Source organism: Pteropus medius, unplaced genomic scaffold, assembly GCF_902729225.1.
Source record: "Pteropus medius unplaced genomic scaffold, Ma_sr-lr_union100, whole genome shotgun sequence".
Lineage (NCBI taxonomy): Eukaryota > Metazoa > Chordata > Mammalia > Chiroptera > Pteropodidae > Pteropus > Pteropus medius.
This window is the reverse complement of record NW_024349225.1, coordinates 7,695,768-7,721,451: the sequence shown is the minus strand read 5'-3', so window position 1 is coordinate 7,721,451 and position 25,684 is coordinate 7,695,768. Positions and strand designations below refer to the sequence as shown.

The following is a 25,684-nucleotide window of genomic DNA, read 5'->3' as shown; positions in this document are numbered from 1 at the left end:
TAATAAATAAATGAATGAATGAATGAATGAATGAATGAATAAATGAATAAATAAGGTAAGTAAGTAAAATATAAACGAACAAACAAACAGAGGTGTGCTGTCCAATATGGTAGCTATTAGCCACATGTGGCTATTTAAATTCAAATTGATCAACATTAAATAAAACTAAAAGTTTAGTTCCTCACACTAGCCGTATTTCAAGGGCTCCATAGCTATATGTGGCTAGTGGCTACTGTATTTGGACACACAGATTTAAGACATTTCTATCACTGCAGAAAGTTCTGCTGGACAGTGCTGGCAGAGTCTGGCTCAGGAGAACGGGCAGAGAAAACTCATCCATCGCCTGTTTAGCCGCTAGTTATGCCGGAGTACTTGGTGAAGTATTCCAAGACTCCTTCGGCAGCGGTAATGACAGCTCCTCTGCTACCATATCTTGTGTGTGGCACTACACACAAGAATGACTTGTTTAGGTACAGAGCACGAGGCAGGACTCTGGCCTCTGAGTTCTCCATCAAATGCTGCCATCAGGTTGTTGGGACTCTACCTAGGTCCTAGACCCACTTCGTGCCCTACAGTCTGCCCAGTCAAACAAGAAAGACAGCACCTCCCAGGCAGGACCGCCAGTGGATTCTTGGAGGGCTGAAAGGTCTTTTAGTGGACATCCGAGCCTCTGCTATTTCGGGAAGGGATTTATGGTCCTTTGCCAAATCATCTCCTGTGATGGATACTTTACTAGTGCCGGGTTATGTACCGAGGAAGGCCGAGGATGAGAGAGACCTCACTAGGTGCAAGGGAGGGTGACGACGAGAGCGTTGGATGGGTGTGGGTTGCCGCTGGAGGAACACAGGAGGTGGTGTCCATGAGGACTGTTTTTTCTTCCCTAGCTCAGTCCCTTGCTTGGGTGGTTGTTAGGGAAATTTGCCAAGTGGCTATGAAGGGCTCGGTTGCTACTAAATTTAATTACTCATCTGAATACTCCTAAGGCATTAATAATTGGGCCCGAGAATTCTGCCAGTGCACGCACTATATAACCATGTCTTTAGTCTTCCATTCTCAAAGCCCTTATCACCCGCCTTTCTATATCAAGTCTTTGCTTTCAATACATTAGCAATTGTTTTCAGCATATCGGGCTGATAATTCACTGGACTGTTTCCACTGTGTGCTCTATTGCGCCACAATGCCCCACCACAGTGCTAATCTAGTAACATTTTGGAAATTCTCAAATGAGTTCTCAGCTCACAAAGAAGAGAGAGGATCTGGTCCTTCTTTCTGGTCTGGTCTCTGGAGACCAGCTCCTGAGCACGTGATTCTCTTTCGGACAGTGGCTTTTCAAAAGGACAGCTGCTTAAAGAGGAATAAAGGAAACAAATCGCTGGCCAGAAAGAATGAAATATGACACAAACTCAGGAGTCGGTGCTCACTGCTCTCTGAGCCTCCCTTCTCCTTGGGCCCAGAATTCTACTCAGCTACAACCAAAAAAGGAGTAAAAAGAGATCAACGGCGAGTCAGTGTATTTTAGATTTTAACCAGTTGCCAAACTAGAAGTAAAATCATAGGAGAGGTAGTGTCGTAGTTTAGAAATTGTCCTTTACAGTATAAACAGAAAACTGTCGCATCCCCGTGCCGTAGCTCCTTGGGAGAATGCAGTTTCGGAGAATGCTATTTTATTACCTGGAACTCCCCACGCCTTCCTCAGAGCATCCTCTCCTGGCTGTGCCGTGAGCGGTGGGGCTCCATCTGGGTGTCTGTATACCTGTTTGGGTCATGGCTGCCTCAGGGAAGTAAGCGATGGTTACTGCTGGTGAGAAAATACTGTGTTAGGAGGGAGAAAAAACCCAATGTTTATAAAATGCGGCCAAATCATTAAGATGAGGAAACTTTTATTATCATCCTTCTAAAAGAAATAATAAAAAGAGCCCATCCAAACTCTTAAATAAAGGTCTTCTAAACCATCAGGAGAGGAGAGCACATCCTTTTGGAGAGAGCGGGCCCGGGCTTTTGATTGTAACATTTCCTCTTTACGACTTTTTCATTCATTTGTCTTCTCTCCTTTTTGTCCGATGTGATTTCAAGATTTTCCTTTAGAGTCTTTGGTAATTCTTCCTTCGGCCCCCTCCCCTGCTAAACACAAACACTGAATTTAGGTATGTTATTAAACGGGATGTTATTGTGTAATTAAATGAACAAGTCGTGGGAGGTCCTCGACAGTATGCATCCTTTCCCTCTTCATGGAAGGGGGTCCGGCTACATGACTACATGACTCATTCGTACTTCGGGTTGTTTAGCAGATCACTGAACTGGCCAGAACTCTCAAGGCTGATGCAGCCTGGGCTGTCTCTGGAGCTGAGGGAGAGTTTCTGTTTTGGTTTTTAAAGATTTCTCTTTCACTTGCTGGCCAACCCTGGACCAGGATCTCCTGTTGGTTGGGAAGGGTTTGGGTATTTTGGAAAGATAAAATATAGACCCAAAAGCGTGGTCTTGGCATACACTTGGTGTTGGAAATACGCAGTTTTTATAAAAGGCCATTAAAATGGTAAATAGGTTTCAACAGATGGCTTCAGTGCAGCAATGGAAAGCCCAGGCAAGGACTTTGGGGTTAAATCTCATATTTCAGTCACTTGGGACTTATTATTCCAGAAAAACAAACATCTATAAAGTTGACAGCTCCCTCCCCTCCTCTAAAGTAGAGCCCTTGAAGGTTGCCTGCTTGCTGGCCGGTAGATGGGTGGCTGGCTGCCTGCAGATAGCCACCCAGGGAATTGCAAGCCACTTTTCCGACACCTGTCACCTGCGGGGCTTAAAGCTCACTCGGGCTGGAGGCACACAATAACCAAGACCCTATATTACTGATGGGCCTGGACTTTTATACTCGATGTGTGTGCTGGCTTTATTATTTTTTTAGAATCATTTTAACATTTAATGCTCCTCAATTAAAGTGATTTCCTGGAGTGGATGCCAGGCTTCGTTTAGGATGCGCATCAACCACTTTCCCTATCGGTAGTTAAAGGCACCGAGGGATTTAAACAGCAATCCACAAGTCTGTTCAGTCAAGGTTTGGCGGAATAAAGCAGATTATAAACAATAATATATGTCTTTCTCTTCTTTTTTTGGAAGGGTTCCAAACTCACAAACGGAGCTAAAGTGCAATAAACATATCCAGGACTAAGCTTTTGGGCTCTACAAATGTACTCCATGAAAGCCACGGGCTCTGGCGGTGCCACTTTTTATCCTGTTTGTGTGAGCACGTACTTTAAAAGAGCTTTTTATTACACAAAGTGTCCATCAGCTGAACTTACCTTCTAAATATTAAAATGGAAACCGGGATAGCCACCCAAGTGAGAGGACGAATAAATCCTGGCTGCAGTGTGGATGACGAATTTGTGGCTGCAGCCCAGGGCAGCCCACTGACAGACAGTCCCCTCTGTCTCTTCGTGGCCACACGGTCCCACATGTTCAGCCATGGCACTCAAGAGTTTTAGGTCATTTTTCCCACCAACGAGAGAGCCTAGTGTGGGACCATGAGGTAAATGTGTGTTATGGGGGTGGTGTCTTGGATGATTCCATCTGGTTTGTAACCTCACTGTTCACTTGAGAACTCATGCCCATTCCTTCTAAACGTGTAGGAAGGATATCGGCAAGGAAGGTCCTATCCTGAGTATAAATTAGTAGGTACCTTGCGAACCTCCTGCTCGTTTCCAGGGCTGGGAAGCTGTCTGTTGCTGGAGGAAGGAACCTCGCCCTCAGAAGTGAGTCCTGTACAGGAGTCCCAAAAGAAGAGAGTAAAAAACGTAAAATAATGACGCTTCTTGTGTAACTGTGCCAAGAAAAAATGATATAATAAAACACAGGAAAGAAAATTCCAAAGAATTTATATACAAAAGCAAAACTAGCAAGAAATAAAATGCCACGAACACCCAATAACTGTGGTGATCTATACAAGGTTCAAGCCATTAAGTTCTGCTTTTCAAGGAGGAGCATGACAAGAATATCTCAGGGGTAAGTGAATAAAGATGAGGTTAAATAGCTTTTCCTGTTCCATCCTTTAGTGTAATGCCAATTAATGCATATTTGAAAAATTCATCACACTTGGTGCATAATAAATGTTAGGTGATAAGTACAACAAGGAAGCTTTTTCCTCCTCGGTCTGATAATCACTATACTTGACCCAAAATCTCTCTGATGAAGGAACCGTGAGTGATTACTGAAATAATTAAAGATGCTCAAGGTAAAGCTCTAATAATGATTGTCGTAATTTTTCAACTCACATGGCCACAGAAGACTGCATTGAAGGCTTTTTAGGTTATAAGGAGAAAGTCCGATGCGCACATATAAAATCCATTAAGGGCTTCATCATGGACCTCTGAGTGTGGTTGCTTTTGTTTTCGCTTTAGCTTATCTTGAAAACACAGTGCAGGAAAGACTTTTGGACTTGGTATCACAAGGCCTGGAGAATCCCCCCGATCCTGAAAAAAATATCATGTATATTGAAATGCTTTCTATATAAATGTCTATGTAAGGATGGGCGTTTTTACAGTTTCTATTCGTGTGCCTTTGGATAATTTCCCCAACAGTTCTGAGTTTCAATTTCCTCCTTCGTAAAACAGGGAAAATGTCAATAATTTCTACTTTTACAATTATTCTGAGGTTCAGTTAAGATGCTTGTGTATAAAGTCCTGTGCAAAAGTAACGCGTAATTACTGTTTCGTCATTGAAGTTAAGGTGTATTGATTGTAAGATACAAAGATAGTTCACGTATCACTAAGAAAAAAAATGCTTTCAATTCAACCATTCTTTGTAAAAGACAACCAATTTTAGATAAAAATGTGTGCCTTAACATTGATCAAATATAGTATTATAACTACTGTTAAAGGCATTTGACCCAAAACACCTTAGGAATTGGAATTTGAAATTCATGCACACATATTTAAACTCAGTATTTTCATTACTAAATTGTGGCTGGTGGGTTACATACCTAATCTGTGATAAACATGTAGTTATAAAGGAATTTTTTAGGGACTTGAAATTTAATAAAAGCCTTCATGTTTCAACTGATAAATATTAAATAAACATTTTGAAGTCTTCATGTTCAACTGAAGCATATATTATTAGCCTGGGCACTTAATTCCTCCTGCAACCCAAGCTCAGCTCTGCTACAGTCACACTCCTTGTTCATTAATCCTCAGAGATGCCATACTATACATGGAATAATAACCCATAGCCAAGTAGTTAAACCTGGCAGGAAGCTAAGAAATACCTATTTAATAGAAAGGTTCACTGGATTATAGCAACCTTTTAGCTGGAAAATGCTGAAACATTAAAAAAAGATATAATAGATGCTCTTCCAGATATTATACTTTGGTTGTTACCCTTCTACCTGACAAGCATAAGAGATAACAATACGTGGCCAGTTGGCTGACTTCTTACATCTTTATTGCAGACACAGTTATAGTAGGTTTAACTAAAAGATTTAGTTTTTGATTAGTCATTTTTGAATTTCTGAGATTTCTGAAGATATCTTACGCAGTATCTTGAAATAACATGAATTATCCTAAATATACATGATAATGGGGAAAGGGAATGACATGGCCTACAGCAGTGCCTGCCACGTAGTCAGCACTCGAGACACTTGCGGATTGAATGGAAGCAGCGCTCTACCACTTCACCTCAGTTTTGTGGCCTCGAAGCAAGGGCTGAGATTCAGCGGACTTGGTCCCAATGGTGGCTCTTACTACTTACTCCTCTGTGATCCTGGGCAGTGGAAGTAACCTGTGTGTCTCAGATCCATCCTTGTCTGCATGGCCTTACAGTATTACTGCGGAGGGGTGACAGATTAAATGATGCCTGTGAAAGTAGTCTGAAAAGTCAAAAAAGCTAAACACCTACAATAAAAAGTCATCATTAATCACACAGAATTAACACGTGGGCTCATTTCTGCTCTGCGGCAGAATCAGAGGTCAGTGTCCAACTTTCTGGCCAGTTTTCTTTAAAAATTCCCAAATTTAGCACTGTGGTGGTCAGTGATAGAAACATTATGTATATTGTTGCAATCTCGACCAATTGCTAAAAAAAAAAAAGTGCTTTTCTCGTTCTTTCACGTAGGCATGGCAGGACCCCATATGTCATCTGGTAGGGGCACCTAAAACTATGGAAATTGGGTCAGTCAGTAAAAGAATTCTGTCCTGAAATACTGTAACGAGCCAGAAAAAAAAAGCATTCAGAATGGGCTCTAGAGAACTCTGTGGAGTCCACAGATGGGCACGGGGAGATCTGTGATGTCCTCGGAACTGCACGCCTGACTCAGCTCTAGGGGCAGAGGGTGGTTCACAGCTGTGCACAGTGAGCTGGAACTCCCCGAGAGTTCAGAACACTGACGTAGTGGATTCGAGCGAGAGTTCTGAAGACAGCGATTCAGATACTTTTCTTTGCCTCCTCTTCGATGTTTGTTTACACGATTCTCTTTTTATTGCTCATTCTCCACTAGTGTGTATCAATACTACTGTGAGGCAATCAGAGCTTCTTAGAGCATTTGGTAGAGGGCAAAGTAAATGACAGTCACGAGTGAATACTCAATTCAGAAAGAGTCATTAATGTTGTCTGATCACAGTATCTTCAGGAAATTAAAAAAAAAGGAAAAGGAACAAAATTTACTTTTTTTGCTTTTTTAAAGACATAGGAAAATGGGTCTAGGTATGTTTTTGTATGTAAACAAACATCTATAGAGGTAGCTGGAGGACAAGACAATAAATGGAATCGAGAATGAGAGCAAACAGGCAATATGTAAATGGTCAAGAAAAGTAGCTATAAAGTAACTGCTCTAACTCTGACAAATGTCTTTAGGTTTCTACTATTCAACTGACTTTATGACTCCTCCAACCCAACTGGTTTCTAGTTTGAAAACACACTGGTGACTCGATTTTTACAATATTCACGTACACTAAAAATAATAGTTTGAATCGAGGATGAAGTAAATTCCAATCTCAGTAAACATTAAAAAAAAAAAAAAGCCAATTATTTTGAAGTTCTTATTGAATCATGACCAGAAATGAACCTTCAGGAGAAGGTTTTCTATGATATTTTAAAATACTAATAGGCTTAAACATAACTAATCTGCTCAGGAAAGAAAATTTATGTGTAGCAGAACCAAATTTAAAGTATGTCCTCGTTTTATCTTGCTGAGCTACATGAAGATGTGATTCACCATGTATCTGAAAATGAGCCTGCTTTCTGCTCTAGCAAATTTGTGTTCCTTGCTTGGTGGAAACCTTTGCAGTTTTTGGCAATGAAACTCATGATCTGGCTAAAGTGTGGTGTGCTAAACAATAATTCAATAATTTAAGGGGAATGGAAACAAACCAAAATCTAGTTTTCTCTGACATTTATGGATGAAAGCTTCCCCTTAAGGCAAAGAGATTGTTATATGATAGTAGGGTTTTTAAAAACTCAGAGACTGGTGACAATAGAGATTTTGAATACCAATTTTTAAAATACACTTGAAACTGTTGACTATTTTTGGTGATAGCTTTGAATGTAAATTAACTTTTAAAATAAAAAACTTTTTTTTTGCTAAAAAAAATCTATATAGTTTTAGATGTGGCAAAACAGGTTATAAAAACTTGTCTAAGAAATATCAAGGTCAAAATACAAGACACAAAAGAAGGATCGACGATTTCTTGCTCAGATAACTACCCTGTAAATCTGAAGTGAATAGCAAATCTTTTTGACTTGCTTATGTCCTAAAACTGCAAAAGTATGGTTGAATAACACGGGGGTGAGGGGTGCCAACTCCCCCGTGCAGTCAAACTCGAGTATAACTTCTGACTCCCCCCAAATTTAACTACTAACAGCCTACTGCTGACCGGAAGCCTTACTGATAACATAAATAGTTGATTAACATGTTTTGTGTATTGTATGTAATGTATACTGTATTCTTACAATACAGTAAGCTAGAGAAAATAAAATGTCACTAAGAAGATAAAATACATACGGTATTTATTGAAAAATATCCCTGTATAAGTGGATCTGTGTAGTTCAAACCCATGCTGTTCAAGGATCAACTGCACTATCACTAAAAAGCTGTATGTAACGTCTTGGTATCTTTTAGTGTAACTAATGAATAATGTGGAACATGAGCGAGTTTAGCTAAACAGTAGGTTGCAGTGTAGCTGGGTTATGGGAAGAGATAATGAGGCGACAGCTCTATGTGAATTGCAGTAACACTTCCACGGGTAATGGTTTGGTTTACATCTCAGAAAAGAAGAAGTTAGGTTAGAAAAGTCACAAAGTAGTAGTGTTAATATGCTGTTCCAGAAGGACACGTTAGCTTGGGCTACTGAAAACCGTGTCTGTTGAGGGCTCCATGAAGCAAATTTATTGCTTATCTAAATAGTGACACGTTAGAAAAATTATCATTTAAATGGTCGTCTTTGCGGCTCAACTTGTTTCTTCTCTTTACCTGTGGCGGCTGTCCCCTTTCCTATGCAGTAAGAAATGTCAAGGAATTCCCCAGTTGGAGTTCTTGAGGCTTAAAGGGGAAAACGCAGGGGGCCAGTTTTAACAGTGGCACACTTGTCTGTCCTTTAAATAAGAACTGTGACCTACGTGTCTATGTTTTAATAAAAAATAGCAGCTCTCCTGGTATCCAGAAACAACTTCACTCACACCTAAGTATCGGCACCTTCTGGCTTTCACATCAGACCCAAAGAAGCCTAACAGGTCAGGCCCGAGCGTGTGTACAGAGACTGCTGCCATGTGCGACAGGGACAATAGCCAATCAGAAGGGCCCTAGAGAAACTCCTTCCTGTTTTGCGAAGGTGAGTTTAAGGAGTCCTGACCTAACCTGTGAATTCTCCAGAACCTGTGTTTTAATCCTAGAGTGAGGCTGCTGAATCGTGTTCTAAAATGCCCAAGGCTTTGAGGTTTTCAGTACTTGTTTGTTCCTCTGACTTCTATTTCCCAATGTGACTAAATTCTGCCCTTTCTCTCTTCTGCGTTTTTCCCCCCATTAACACCCCCTTCTTTCCTATCTTCCCGATTCTATCCACCAAGAGAACAGACTCTTTAGTTTCCTATTCAGACACATTGTACAAAATGCCACGGGGTCACATATCCCCACCATCCTATGATTTCCTGAAACTTTCTCTCATCGTCAGTGTAGTATTGTCATTTTTTTCTTCTGTATGTTTCTTCAGAGCAGCCATGTTTAATACTGTGAAATACGACGTGTCTCCTCTCCTCCCCCCCGAGAACAGTGATAAATTTCAGAGCACGCTCAGCAGAATTGGCTTGTGTTATGCACAGTACACATGTTCATCACCCAATCTGTACTCGCAGGAATGTATGCAAGCAGAATAAAGAGCTGAGACTTCAAAATCCTCGTTTCTCAGAACCGACTTTATTACCAATGTACACCAAAGGTGGGTGGTAACAGAAGTATGATTTTCGCAGTTTTCCTTCATCGTCGAAGCCCTGTGCTGTTACAGACTGTGGCTTTCTAGTCTTCTGACTAAGCCTTGCCAGTCACGTGCTGCTGCAACACCAAAGACACGGCTTTGCAACCTGTCACCTCTTCCGGCAGGCAGCCATCCTGGTCTCGGAGCGTGGGGTCAGCGCCAGACTGGAGCAGCAGCTCCACGATGTCCAAAAACTCACAGGCAGCAGCTGACGGGGAAATTGGGAAATATGGAAATAAGGTTACTCGGAGACAAAGAGAAACTAGACTTCGGCAGGAAAGGCAAGTGCTGAGCAATACGGAAGCCTCGGCGACGAGAACCTCACAGTGGCTGGAGGGTGGCCAGGCCTGGTGACCAGAACTGAGCCATCACAGTGGAGTTGCGAGCGTTAGGAAAATCAAATTTACTTTTTTGGTTGCCCAGAAGCAAACAAGTACATTTTTAAAAATGTGAGGCTTTTGGATTCTATTCTTAAGGATGGGCTGAAGGCAAAGAACAAAAAGAGTATTAAATATCTATTGAACTATGATCAGAATAATGATAGGTTTATGGCTCCAACGAAAGGCTAAAAATATTGTAAATGTCAAAGAGAAGGCTTTGTTTTGTCTTTGAAAAGGGGGTAAGTAGGTAACTGAACTTTAAAATTTGTAAATGAAAAAAAAAGCTGGCCTAGTAGTAATCAGACCATCTCTCTCCATAACCTTTTTTTCTCTCCTTAAATAATAAATGGCACCAATCACAGAAGGCATAGGAAGGAGAAAAGGACCCACAGGTACCAAGACCTGTAATAAAGATGGTATAGTATCGCCCCCAGGATGGACAGACAGACCAAAGGACCAGAACAGAGAGCCACTGATTCTTTTGCACGTATGTGGAAAGTTGATTTATGATGATGCTGGCATCACAAATCGGTGAGGAAAGATGCATTAGGTGGCACCGAGACAACTGGGCTAAGGACACAAGTAGGCATTTCACACAACATGAGATGCAAATGGCAATTAACATGCGAAAAGCTGAGCAAACATCAGTAATCAGGAAAGCGCAGATTAAAACCAGGAGATCCTATTTCATACCCACTATACAGGTGAAAATGAAAACCTTACACTACCCCATGTCTTGAGGAGGCCTGGAGCACGGGATGCTCCCTCGACACTGCTGCGGTCACTTCAGACAACAACCTGGCATTGCACATTAAATCTAGACACACGCGCACGCTCCGACACAGAGGTTCTACTCCCAGGTAGCCACTCTGCAGAAACGTCTGCACACGTTCTCCAGGCGACACGGGCAAGGATGTACAGAGCAGCACTGTTCACGACAGACCCCAAAGGTAAAGAAGCCAAACGCCCACTGAGAGTAACACGTAAACATGTGTATATGATACAATGAAACCCCATACGACACTGAAAATGAATGATTCTGGCTTCCCATGACATGAGTTTGTCTCCAGAACATAACGCTGAAGGAAAAAAGAAAGTGAGAAGGACACACAGTGTGATTTCACTGAAACGAAATTTAAAAAGACAAAACAAAACACCACTGTTCAGAGACACGAATCTGCAGTGAAACTACAAGGGAAATAATTAACATAAACCTTGGGCTAGGGCTGATCTGCGGGCTGGGGTGGTGCAGGGAGGGTGGCGTGGTTCAGAGATACTGGCAGTGTCCCATTTCTTAAGCTAGGTAGGTGGTGGGTACATTTTTTAAAGCGACATTTTAAACTCTCCATATACATTTTATTCTACTCTTTCGCAGCACGATCCGTTACACGACAACGACAAAGGGTTAAAGGGAAGGCGAGGAGCATAAGGAGCTTGATCCAATGAGTATGTTACTGAACACACGCTGTATCGGTCCCATCAGGGATACAGGCGCGATTCCTGCTCCGGGGAACTTATAAAACATCTGGGAGACTAATACGCAATTCAGCAACACAACACAAAAGAATGAATAAGTTCTGTGGCAGACACACACACACGCACACACGCAGAGCAAGGAAGTTGAGGAATCAGGAAAAACACAAGTAGGCAGTATGGAAGCTGAGCTTCGAAGAACAGAGTGAAATTCTAGGCGAACCGAGAAGGAAAGGCATCGCCGTGAGAAAACACCACTACCGGAGGCACGAGAGCACGGGGAGGGCCGAGAGAACTGGCTGCGGGCTCACAGCGACCACAGTCACGAGCAGAGAGGCTGGATGTCAGCCAGGCCACATGAGCCTCGAAGGCCGCACTAACAAGTCCAGCGCGGATGAGCGGGGCAGCGGCGTACTCCCGCCTCTGTGTTGGACAGTAATTCTGTAAAGAGTGACCTGGAGAGCGCAGAAACTTGTGGTGTTGCACCAACTAGGACACTGGTGCTTCTTCACGGGGCTTGAAATTAGCCGGTGTCAGCGGGAAGAGGGGACTGAATACGAGAGCCACTGAAATTCAAGTAGGTGTGATACAGCTATGTACTTAAAAAATGTTTGTGAACACTAAATTTAATAAGGAAGCTGATTTAATGTTATATTTATGGACACATAAACATTTAATTAAGTTAATTATTTATATTTTGCAATTTTCCTTCTGTTTTCTGGAACAAAAAATATTTTATTTCAGGTTTCAAATATTTTTACAGGTTTTTGAAAAGCTTAGGCCCAAGGCCTATGATCATAATGTTTATTGAATAAAACAGCCCAAGTATTTTTACGCTTGATATGAAACCCAGACACCATAAAGAAAATTACTGATAAATGTGAATGCGCAGAAACCTAAAATTGGTAAATTTGAAACATCTACACCACCATATACACACAAATACTATTTACAAAGGTAAACCACAAACTGGAAACATTTGTTTACATAAGACAGATAATATCCTCAATATTTAAAAAGCTTTCACGAATCAATCCAAAAGAACAATGAAAAGAATGAGAAGAATCAAAGATGATACCTACGTTTCCAGTCTGGGGGACCACACGGATGTTGGTGACATTGCCCCTAGAATAAGGAACCAGAAGAAGGAAGAACAGGAGTATTTGGAGGGGGACAGAAACAAACTTTGGAGGGAGAGAAATAACTTTGGTTTTGGACGTAACAGATGCGTAGTACTAGGGGCCATCTACACTGACAGGTTCAGCAGGAAGGTGAGATTCGAATCGGAAAGAAACCAAACCGTCCATACACACTGCTATTGCTATGGGACTACAGGACTTTCGGAAGACATATATTTCGGCCTCAGGATTTTTAGCACGTTATCTGGATCCTCTGTTGAATATACTTATATTACATGACCACCCTGGCCAATAAGCTACCTACCATGCTGGGGAATGTGTTTGACAAGGACATATGGATTACTGAAAATTCTAAACGTGTCCTTACCAGTAGACATTTACGTGGTTGGGAAATAAAAAGCTCAAGAGGCAAAACTGTCAATGCCAGTTATTAAATTTCCACTTGTATTTTTTACTATAATTTACACTCATCCACCTTAAATTGTGCCAATTAACATACATAGCAAAATTCTATTTTTTCCTCATTTTCCCCTATTTATTAAGGTACTATTCTCTCTTTTTAAAAAATTGCTGAATTATGAAAATGTACCTACTTGTGTAACCACCACTACAATAGCGTGTAGGCCATTTCCATCACCCCGGAAAGCTCTCTCCTGCCTCTCTGCCGCCTACCCCTACCCCTACCCACAGGCCCTGGCACCCGCCCATCTGATTTCTAGTTCTGCCTTCTCCAGGATGGAAATCCCGCAGCACAGTCCTCTGTGCCTGGCCCCTTTCACTCAGCACAGCTTCTGCGATTCATCCGCGCTGCTGTGTACAAGCAGACCCTCCCCTTTTGCTGCAGAGTACTGTCCCGCTGAGTTGCTTCCAGTTTTTGACCATTATGAATAAAGATCCTACGAACACTTGGATCCATGTCTTCGCGTGGGCCTTTTGTGTTTTCACATCTTTTGGGTAAATATCTAGGAGTGGGATTGCTGAGTCACGTGGCAAGTGGATATTTAACTTTACGAGAAACTAGCAGACTTCTAAAGTTTGCATTTCCACCAGTAAGTATGAATTCCAGCTGCTCTGCATCTTTGCCAGCACTTGTTATCATCATTAAGATTCTTTTTAGCCATTCCAGTCAGCTCAACCCTAGTAGGTTACACAAGTCATAGTATGTCGGTACTATATAGAAGATAGTATAGTCAGGCTTTCTTATTGTGGTTTTTAATTTACACTTCCCTAATGTCTAATGACGAACATCTTATTATGTGCTTATTTGCCAACCATCTACCTTTGGTGATTTATCTGTTTGAATCTTTTGTCCATTTATTAATCAGGCTGTTTTCTTCTTATAAAGTCAGAATTATTCTTTATATATATTGGATATGTTTTTGTCCCAAATATATGTTTTATAAATATTTTCTCCCAGTCCATGACTTGCCTTTTATTTTCTTAAGTGTCTTTTGAAGAGTAAAAGTTTTAAATTTTGAATAAAGTCCAATTAATTTTTTTTATGGTTTGTGCTTTTTGTTTTCTGTATAAGAAAACTTTTGTCTATTTCTCTGAAAAGATCAATAAAATTAGTAAGCCTATAGCCAAGCTAACTAAACGAAAAGAGAAAAGACCCAAATGACAGTCTCTCTTATCCGAGGGGATACATTCCAAGAACCCCAGTGGATGCCTGAAATCACAAACAGCGCCATACCCTATATATACTGTTTCCCTCTATACATTCGTACCTGTGATAAAGTTCAATTTATAAATCAGGTTAAACTCTTATAAAGTTCAATTTATAAAAGAGATTAACAACAATAACCGATAATAAAGTAGAACAATTGTAACGATATACTGTGATAAAAGTTATGTGAATGCGGTGACTCTCTGATAACCAATTGACCAACAGGCGCTGGATACACTGGACAAAGGGACAATTCACGTCCTGGGTGGGAAAGAGCAGGATGGCACAGGATTTCATCACATTACCCAGAATGGCACACGATTTAAAACTCATGAATTACTTATTTCTGGAATTTCCCACTTAATATTTTCAGACCATGGTTGACCGCGGGTAACCGAAACTGCAGAACGTGGAACGATGGGTAAAGGGGGGACCACTCTACTAATATCGGAAATGAGAGAGCGGACATCAGTACAGGTCTGTGGACATTAGGAGGATAATAAAGGAATGCTACAAATAACTGTATGCCCACAACTAGATGAGACGGGCCGATTCTTTGAGACACAACTTGCTAAAACTCATTCAAGAAATAGGCAATCTGAATAGACCTAAAACTATTAAAGAAATTGCATGACAATATAATGATGGATATGTGTCATTTTACATTTGTCCACAGAAGGTACAATGCCAGGAGTGAACTGTAATATAAACTTTGGGTGATTATGATAATATTACCTATCAATGTAGGTTAATCAACTGCAACAAACCTATCACTCTGATGGGAGATGCTGATAACGAGGGAGTGGGAAACGGAAAAAATACGTATTGGTCTCTGCAGCCCGTTCCTGGCACAGAGCTCCTACAACCCTTGTGATTTCCTAAACGGTAAGAGCACTCGGAGTACCTTTTATTCTAACATTTGGTCTTTCTAGGTTATTTATCGCGTTTCACTGACTTATGCGCCCATCCTCATGGCAACACCACACTGTCTTGACTTCTGTAACTGAACACGGGGTGAGTGGGTGTGTCCCCCAACTTTGCTCTTCTGTTTCAAAGTTGTTTTGGCTATTCTGGGTCCTTCGTTTTTCTATACCATGGTCTTTTAGAATCATTTTGTAAATTTTTACAAAAAGTCCTGCTGGAATTTTTATTGGGATTTCATTGAATCTGTAGATAGATTTGGGGAGAATGGATAGCTTAGGAATATGGAGTCTTTTGATCCATGAACGGTATCTCTCTCTATTTACTTATAGATTTCCCTTAATTTCTCTCAGTGATATTTGGAAATTTTCACCAAATTGTGTACTTATTTTGATTTATCCCCAGGAATTTCATGTGTTTTGAGGCTACTGTAAATGGTATTTTAAAAATTTTTAAAATTTGAATAATATTTTAATCAAGTTATCATTTCACCATGAAATTAATATAAAATCATACTAATGAGATCTCTTACTATATATATATTTTGATATATATTTTATTAGATTTATTGGTAACATTGGTAAACAAAATCATATAGATTTCAGTGTACAATAAGACATCGTCCGTATATTACACTGTGTTCACCACCCAAAGTCAAATCTTCTGTCACCAGGTATGTGACCCTCTTTACCCTTACCTACCTCCTCCCCACTCCCTTTCCTTCTGGTAACCACAAAGCTGTTATCTGCGTCTGTGAGTTTTTGTTTGCCTTGTTCATTTGTTGCTTTCAGTTTTATATCCCACATTTAAGTGAAATCATATGGTTCTCAAATAGTATTTTTAAAAACTTCAATTTCCATTTGTTCGTTATGAGTGTATAAGAATATGGTTGATTTTTATGTATTAATTTTTATATCCTGCGAAATTGCGGAACCCACTTAATTTTAATAGCTTTGTTTAAAGTAAATTCTTCAGGGTCTTATACAGAGGTGGTCATGTCACTGGTGAATAAAGGAAGTTTGGTCTTCCTTTTAAATGTATGTGCTGTTTTTTTTCCTGTGCCTACTGCACCGGCTAGAACTTCCAGTAAAATGTTGCATCGGAGTGGAGAGCATGTACATCTTTGCCATGCTCCCAGTCAGAGGAAAGCACTCAGTCTTTCACCGTTAAGAATGATGTTAACATCAATTTCTTCGGTTTGGGGAAATTCCTTTCTATTCCTATTTTGCTGTGTGTGCGTGCGTGTGTGTGTGTGTGCTGTTCTGGTTTTCTTTTTAAATCATGAAGGGAGGTTGAAATTTTCAACTGCTTTTTCTATACATGTGGAGATGATCATATTTTTTGTTTTTGGTTTTGATCTGTTGATATGGTGAAATAGAATGATTTTTTTCAATTGCTGAACCAACCTTGCATTCTTGGGATAAACACATTTATGATTTATTATCCTTTTTGAATATTTCTGGGTTCGATTTGCTAACATTTTACTCAAGATTTTTGTATCCATATTCATGAGAGATACTGGTCTGTAGTTTTCTTTTCCTTTAGGGTCTTTTCCTGGTTTCGGTATTAGGGTAATGTAGGCTTCATAGAATGACTTGGGCAGTGTTCCCTAGGCTTTATTTTCTGGAAGAGTTTGTGTGTAGAACTGGTATTATTTTTTTCTTTAAACATTTAGCAGAGTTCACCAATGAAGCAATAGGGCCTAAAGATTTTGTTGTGGGAAAATTTTTAGCTACAAATTCAATCTCTTTAATAAATATAAGGCCATCTAGGTTATCTATTTCTTTTTGAGAGAACTTTGGTAGTTTGTGTCTTTCTAGAAATTTGTCCATTTCCTAAGTTATCTAAATTTATTGGTATAAAATTCTCTTATTTGTTTCATCATATCTGTAAAATCTGCATTGATATCTCCTTTTCATTCATGAAATTGGTAATTTGTTTCTCCTCTTTTTTTCCTGGCCTGGCTTCAGGTCTTTCAGTTTTTTTGACCTTTTCAAAGGTTTTCAATGGTTTCATTAATTTTCTCATTGATTTTTGGTTTTCTATTTCTATGATTTCTGCTCTGTTCTTTATTAACTTTATTCCTATGCTTACCTTGGGCTTAATTTACTCTTCTTTTTCTAATATTTTTTAAGGCAGAATCTTAGATTATTGATTTGAGACCTTTCTTCTTTTCTAATAAAAGCATTTAATTTCCCTCTAAGCATTGCTTTTAGCAACATCCCACAAATTTTGATAGGGTGTTTTCATTTTCATTCAGTTTAAAATACTGTTCAAGTCTTTAAAACCCTTGCTGAATTTTTACCTACTTGCTCTAACAACTACTAATTTAGTGCTTGACAATGGATTATTTTGTCCTTGCTTTTCTGTGTCTCATCATTTTTTTACTGAATGCAGAACACTGTGTGTAGGACAGTGGAGGGTAAAGTAAATAATACTATTTACCCCCAGAAATCATGCCTCTTCTTATGTCACGCCATTAGCACGGGTGTTGAGTCAACCTCGTCAGCAGCTGAACTGGGTTCGATTTTGCTGGTGCTACAGGTGACCTCAGTGCATCGCACACCTCAGATTCTTCCGACTGGGGGCTGATGCTGCCGTGTGCTGTGCGCGGCCTCGGCTGCCAGGGGATTTGTTCAGGATTCTTGCTCCGCCTTCAGCTTTCAGTAGTCTCTGCACGTCTACCATTGAGGGAGCGTCTCTCTCTCTCGCTCCTCCCCCACCAGTAAGACTGCTATTGCTTATCACTCATGATGTGGCTCACGGTGGGCGTGGGATGGAGTTCTTTGTCCTTTTGGGCGGCTCTCAGGCTTAGGCAGGCCCTCAGGGGTGGTGATAACATGTCTTGAGTGGGAGAGTCTCCTGCCCCACCCCAGTGGTGAGAGGTCTGTTTTGTGTCAGTGCTGGGTCCTGATCCCAGGGGTTCCCTGTCCCTCCCTGGGGGCAGACAGATTTTGCTTTTACTTTTCCTCCAAGAGCAGTGGATGTCTGCCTGGGCCCAGGGACAGGAAGAGGACAGAAAAGTTTTCTGCTCTTTCTCCAGTGGTTTAAGGATTTTGCTTTATATGAAATAAGGGTCCATGGAAAGTTCGTGACTGTGCCACTGAGGAGGGCTCTCTCTGTTCTCAATTTCTTTTAAGAGCATGGTTAATGAAAAAGAGTACTCGAGTGAGGATTCTTCTTGGGTCTGAGTTATTCTACAATGTCATACTAGCTCTCTTTGAGAATTTGTTAATTTTAGTGGTTTTCTTCTTATCTGCTTTTTCGGTGGCTGCCTCTTCCTCAAGTGTTCCACCAAAGGTGAAACGGTTTGTGTGTCTTGTAGGGGCTTGCCAGTCTTTGGAATCCAGTTTTCTTTGCTAGATCTTAAGTGGAAGCAGAACTCTTCTGGAGTTGGATTATAAGTGATTTAATATGATATTTCTTCTTTTGCTCTGTCGGTGCTCAGGTAAAGATAGTTTCTCTGGCTCCCTTGACTGTTTTCACTCCCCTGGTGGGTGCTTCCAGCTCAGGGCTCCCTGGCTAAATGCTGTGAAGTGGGAATAGAGCCAACAGCCCAAACTGGGTTGTGATTCGTTATAAACTTGGACCAGCTTTGGCGACCCTTTATATTGCCCATCCTGACAAACTAGGCACCAAACTCTAATCTATAATAGCACAGGCTCAGAGGTGGTTCTAAGTGAACAAAGGTGAAGGGCAAAAATTTTTCTGAGTTAAAATCATACCAACTAGGAACCCTATCTCTGCTGTCAGTGGTATGGGATGTCTTTGAAGGCTACTAAAATTATAAATGTTAATTTAATATTTGATGAATGAATGGATGGAAAGGAGAAAGGCAGAGAAAGGTAAGAACAGCCTATTCTAATCCTGGGGCAGATGTTGATGGGCTGGGATTTTTTGGGGTACACCACAGACAGGGAGGAAGGTGGAGACTGGATATCTTTACCAAGGCCCAGGATTCAACAGAGAGTGTCTAGGATTATAACATATCATTGAGAATTTTAAATTATCTCCCCAAATAACACAATGAACATTTTTACTTTACATTTCTGAAAGGTTCTACCATGAATCACTGTACACTAAATTAGATTCCAATGGAAAAGAATTTCTCACGAAATATAACAAAGTTAAAGACACATTGCCTAGTATCAAGTAGCTGTGATAAGAGGATATTTATTCTGCATAGAACTAGCTACATGACATTTATATTTTGAGAAATAATCATTTAACCTTTTTGCCGCAGCTATTAGTCTCAACTTATTGCGAGAAATACTTGGTTAGGTTTTAAAATTGGAACTTTTAAAGCAGTATCAGAGGAATAAATTTCCCAGTGTATAAATCTGTAATACAGGATAATAACTAGCATGATCTGCCAGACCACACTTAGCTCAAATCTAACCCAACACTTGAGGCTAAGTATGAAGATCAAGGCTAAGTAGATGTGTACTCTGGCTGAAAACGCTAAGCTGGCCATCTCAGACAAAGGGGTACTAATTCCATATATGCTGTATGAGGCAGTAACCTCTCTAGCAGTGAGAAATGATATAACCTATGAGTACTAACCCAGGAATGAAACTTGAAATGTAAAGTTCCACATCTAGAGGACTACAGCCAGGCAGCTGAGAAAAGCCTAACTGGGCTGGCTGTATAACAATCCCCTAACCTAGCCAATGCAAATACAATTTTAGCTCGAGTCTAACTATAAAGTGAGATTTAAATTTGGAATTTAAGGGTTGCGAAAACAGTACCTCAGAGTAAGGGATATGGTATCCACAGAGAAAGTTTTATTAACTAGTGCCTGTGGTTTATGCAAAGACAGATATGAGAGCATAAGTAATCAGGAAGTTGTAGCAGAGACACACAAAGGAAGAGAGGAGGCTGATTTAGAGGACAGGGAAAGCGCCACGGGGAGCAGTGCCCAGGTACGGGGAGGGCACTGGAGCACCACCTCCTGGAGAGTCACTGGTGACAGGCACCAACGACGCTGATGTCTCACAGAGCCTACTGGCACATGTAGGTGCCAACATATAGTTTTTAAAAAATAGGCTTTGAACCCCCAGTTAGATCCCGGGCTACTTGATTTTGTGCTTTTTAACACTCTCTTCTCCATCTAGCACAGTGCTGGGAACTTAGTATTTGCTCAAAATTCATTAGTTAATTGATTTCTCTGCCTTTGGCATCTTCAGTGAAGCACAATTCACAAGGCAGAAGCTGTCTTTCAGAGATGTGTGAGCTGCCCACCCCCTCGAAACGGACAAAAGCAAAGAAGATGAGAGAGAGATGAGAAGGAAAGGGGGCTAACATTTCACCCAACTAATGAGGCGATATATTGGTGCCCACAATGTGCTGGGAAATACAAAAACAGTCACAAGCCCATCTCGGAAAAGCTTGAGCAAATCTATAGGGATTAGAACAGTTGCTGAATTTATGGTACCCTGGGAACCTCTATTCGTCAAGTGCCACAGAGGCAGCCCTGACACTGGCACAGGTGAAGATGAATTTTCATTCAGAACAGTGAGCCTTCTGACTCCATTAATCCTCAGGGTTTTGATGATGAATTTCTTTCTTTTTTTATTTTATTTATTTTCACTCTAATGCCTCCTCCCACTGCCCGGTAACAGCGTGGAAGGAACAGAACAGATGGTGCTTTACGTGGAAGACCGAGGGCTCATGAGGATACAAAGCCGGCCCACTCTGAAATCACATGACTGCACGTGCAAGGAAAAGCCTTGATTTCCCCTGGGAGACACAGATGCAATGATGTTAGTATTCCCAGTGGAGGGAGAGGAGGGGAAGGCCAACAGGCCATTTACAAGGAAGACCACACTTATACTAATATACTCTTCAGCAAGGACCATGTTTAATCACAAAATAACAGGAGGACCAATATCTGAAGATTCAAAAGCGCCAAAGTAAAATAGAGGCAAATAAGGGTTTTAGTATGCTGCTATGCAAAGTTCATTTAGAATGAACTAGTAAGGATGTACAGTAGAATACTGGCCTCTAGTTAACCTGCCATTGGCTCTGACCCAGTTTTAATCGGAAGAAGCCAGGATTTACAACCTGCTTAAGGATGGAGTTTGACAACTGCTATAATCAGAAGAGCTGTCAACACAAGGACAGCTGTCAAGCCAAACTGTAATTCATAAAAAATAATAGCTAAGCCCCCAAGTCATCCCCAACACTGTCTGCACTCACTGGATTTAACTATACTTATAGTTTTATGAAAGTTCCAAGAATAGGTTAAGGGTCCTAAAATAAAACAAAACCAACAAATAGCTGCTGATTGCCTATTAAATAAAAAAGGTTAAATGTTGTTAAGTGACTAAATAGATAAAATATGCCTAGCAGATTCCCTGGCATATAGTAGGTACTTAATAAAAGGTAATGATGATGATGATGATTATTATTATTATTATATGCCAAACTGTTTTGATGACCTTAGAAATTGGCAAAAACCAGTGACCTTGTAAAAAAAAATCTAAATTAAAAATGAATCTCTCCTGTAAGTGATTATTAGTTAAACTTAAAATATTAATTTCAAGAAAGATTCCTGGGTTGTCAGAATATTTTAATTTTATGTATATGTAATGCCAAAATCTCTAACTAATGACATTATTTTAGTGTTTAATTATTTTGATGATAACATATATGGTATTTGTTTTGTTCTTTCTATAATGAATAATATAATCTGAGGACAGAAATAAAGGTTGTTTTACTAGATCAATTTTAGGCAGGATTCCTGAATCAGGGATAATTTTTATTAATGTCTAAACTCTCAGTGAACAGAAATAAGAACATTAAGAGCATAGAGATAGGCACAGATATTGATACATGTATTTACTCACAAATACAGTCTTGAAAAATAGCCTTGACTCACTGATTGAGGGGACCAATGATAAAGGATTTTCATTAATTTTATTTCTAGAAGAGATTATCTTCCACAAAATAACGTCTGCTTTACCAGGACTGTAATTATTTATGACATTTTGAAAAGAGGACTGGAATCAGAAGACCTTCACAAGTGTCTTGGTTCTGTTACCTACAACCTGTGTTGCCCTTTCAAGGTCATTTCACCTCTCTGGACTCTATTTTCTCATCTGCAAATGGAGGAAAACAAGGCCTAGCTCAGACATTTGCTGGCAATGTTAAGAAAGTATGTAGGTGAAAACAGCAACACTACCTTATGTCAGTCTAGGTTTGGATTTTTTGTGTGTAAACTTTTTGTGTATAAATACATACAGAAGAGTACTATAATCATGTATAAAAATGTTCTTAAGATGAACTTATCCATGTAACTAGCACATACATCAAGAATCAGATTACTGGAACCACAAAAGACCCCAAATAGCTAAAGCAATCCTGAGAAAAAGAACAAAGCTGGAAGTATCACACTCCCTGACTTGAAATTATACTACAAAGCAATGAAAATCAAAACAGCACGGTATTGGCAGAAAAATAGACACACAGACCAATGGAACAGAACTGGGAGCCCAGAAATAAACCCACATATACATAGGCAAATAATTTTTGACAAAGGAGCCAAAAACATATAATAGAGAAAAGAAAGCCTCTTCAATAAATGGTGCTGGGAAAATTGGAAAGCCACATGCAAAGGAATGAAACTAGACTGCTATTTGTCACTACACACATAATTTGAAATGGATCAAAGACCTAAATATAAGACCTGAAACAATAAAATACATAGAAGAAAACATAGGTACAAAACTTATCGATCTCAGTCTTAGAATTTTATGAATTTGATCTTGAAGACAAGGGAAGTAAAAACAAAAATAAAAGAATGAGACTATATCAAACTAAAAAGCTTCTGCACAGCAAAAGAAACCATCAATACAAAACCAAAAGGCAACCAACCAAATATTACAAACAATACCTTTGATAAGGGGTTAATATCCAAAAATATATAAAGAACTCACAACTCAACAACAAAAAAAAACAAACAATCCAATTAAAAAAAACAGGCCTCTGCCTGTTTCTGAACAGACAATTCTCCCAAGACACACAAACAGCTAACAGATACATGAAAAGATGCTCAACTTCATTAACTATTAGGGAAATGCAAATCAAAACCATAATGAGATACTACCACACACCTGTTAGAATGGTTATCAAAAAGAAGACAAGTAATTACAAGTGTTGGAGAGGTTATGGGGAAAAAGGAACCCTCATACACTGCTAGTGGGAATGCGAACTGGTATAGCCACTATGGAAAACAGTATGGAGGTTCCTCAAAAAATTATGCAAGCATAGAGTTATCATAGGACTCTGCAATCCTTCTTCTGGGTATCTACCTGAAAAACTTGAATATAATTTATTTGTAAATGTTTTCACTGTAGCATCATTCACGGAGGCCCAGACATAGCAACAATTGAAGTATCCTTCGATAAAGATGTGGTACACATATACAATGAAATACTACTCAGCCATAAGAAAAGATGAAATACTACCATTTGTGACAACATGGATGGATCTTGAGAATATCATGCTAAGCAGAAAAAATCAGAGGGAAAAAGTCAAGAACCAGATGATTTCACTCATGTAGGATATAAAACTGAAAGCAACAAACAAACAAACAAACAAAAACTCATAGACACAGACAACAGTATGGTGGTTACCTGAGGGAAATGGCGGGAGGGGAGGGAGAAGAGAGTAAAGAGGGTCAAATGTACAGTGACAGAAAGATAACTGATTTTGGATGGCGAACATACAATGCAATGTACAGATGATGTATTATAGAATTGTACACCTGAAACCTGTATAATTTTATTAACCAATGTCATCCCAATAAATTTAACACAATGAAAAACAAGAAACAAATCATTATTAAAATCTCAGAAGCACTCCTGCCCTGTTAACTCCTTCAAATGCTACCTATTCATTTCCCTAAGATAACAATTATCCTGTCTGCTAATGCTGGAGACGAGTTTTTCTGTTTTTGATTTTCATTAAAATGGGAGTATACAGTATGTACTCTTTTGTACCTGGCATCTTGAACTCAATAGTATGTTTGTAAGATTTATCCAAGTTACTGAATGCAGTTACAGTTTTTTCTCATTGCTATATATAAGTATTCCACTGGATGAATGCCTTATCCTGATCAGATCTCATAATTTCTGAATCTAAAGATTCCAAAGTTTTATCAGTTATAAAAATTACCAGTAAATATATCCTCAAATATTGACTCTTCCCTAGTATCTCTTTCAGGAAGGAACTCCTATTAAAAAATGCTGAACATTCTCGTTTTATACTCAATGTCTCTTTTACATTTCTATCTCTTTATCTTTCTGTGCTGCCTTTTAGAACTATCTTTCAGTCCAGCATTTTTTTTTTTTTTTTACCTATGCCAGTTCTGCACTTTAACCTACCCATTGTAAAGTTTTTGTATTTTTTTATTTATTAAAGTTCTATTTAGTTATCTTTCAACTTTGCCTGTTCCTTTTTGGAGTGTCTTGTTCTTACATTTTTGATTCCTTGATTTTCTATATACTTATTTTGATCATTTCTATCCAATAGTTTTACTGAAGTTCATCAAAGTCTAATCCTGTGGTTTACTATGTCTGCTGATAACTCACTCAGTTGTATTTTGAAATTTTGGATTGTGAGCTCATTTTCTGCAGGACTTCTTTCTGTAGGAATTTTGTGCTGCCTTGGTTGAGAGTGTCCCTCAAGAGAAGTTTAGCATTTGCTTCTGCCAGGTCCCTCAGGAATAATCAGCCTCCTGCACTTATGTTAATTTCCTGACTTGAGGATTTCTGAAAAAACCAGAGACTATAAATTTAAACCCCAAACTTGAGTGAGGTGGGCGGGGTCTTTACTCCCCATTCAGATTCTGGTCTGCGGCAGATAAGCTTTTTTGTTTTCCTTCCTTATACTAATGAGACAACATTTTCTAATTTATTAAAAAATATATATATTTTTTATTAAACTGCAGTATAGCCCTTTGAAGATCTTGGCTTCGTGCAGGGTCTCAGTTCTAACTCCTTATTACTTCTGGCTCAAGAAGCATCGTTTTCAGGGTTTGTTGGCATTGAAGCCCAAGCCCAGTTTTCCCAGATTAGATCCAGTGTTAGCTTACACTTACCACTGTGGTTACTGGGTTTTTGTTTATTGGGTAGGAGGTGAAGAACACCCAAAGTCTGGGGCATCCTTTACTTTGAAAAGGACATTTGGTATAGTTTATCAGGCAAATAGTAGGCGCTCAATAAATATTCGTTGAATGAATGAAATATAATTAAGAATGCAAGTCATATCCACAGTACTTATAGAGCTTATAATATCTAGATTTAAAATAATTTAAATTTAATTTTCAAACAAGTAACATATGCATATGGGTCCAAATACAGAAGTTATTAACAGGTTTATGGGAAAAATTTTTTTTATCTTATGCTTGTATTCTGGCTCCTCTAGTTGTCTAAGTCCTTCCCGTAGACAACCAACATTAGCTTTCTGTACCTTCCAGAGATATTTTATGCATTTACTACCAAATATGTACAGAAGTACTTAGGGCAGCACACTACACACGGTTCTGTACCTTAATTCTTTCACTTAGTATCTTATGAGACTTTTTTCATATCAGTACATAAAGATATTATAGTTTATTTTGAAGTCGGAAAGATTTTTTGAAAAATCCTATCC

At 39.5% G+C, this 25,684-nt stretch overlaps 1 protein-coding gene across 1 annotated transcript in view; it reads right to left on the bottom strand.

The window, feature by feature from the left end:
- Positions 1-9,369: 9,369 nt before the first annotated feature.
- ACBD6 (acyl-CoA binding domain containing 6) overlaps positions 9,370-25,684 on the bottom strand; it is a 133,633-nt gene continuing 117,318 nt past the window's right edge. The window contains exon 8 of the mRNA XM_039881350.1: positions 9,370-9,657. Within this exon, the coding sequence (XP_039737284.1) occupies positions 9,503-9,657 (155 nt within the window). The 3' untranslated portion in view covers positions 9,370-9,502. The remainder of the gene's footprint in view (positions 9,658-25,684) is intronic.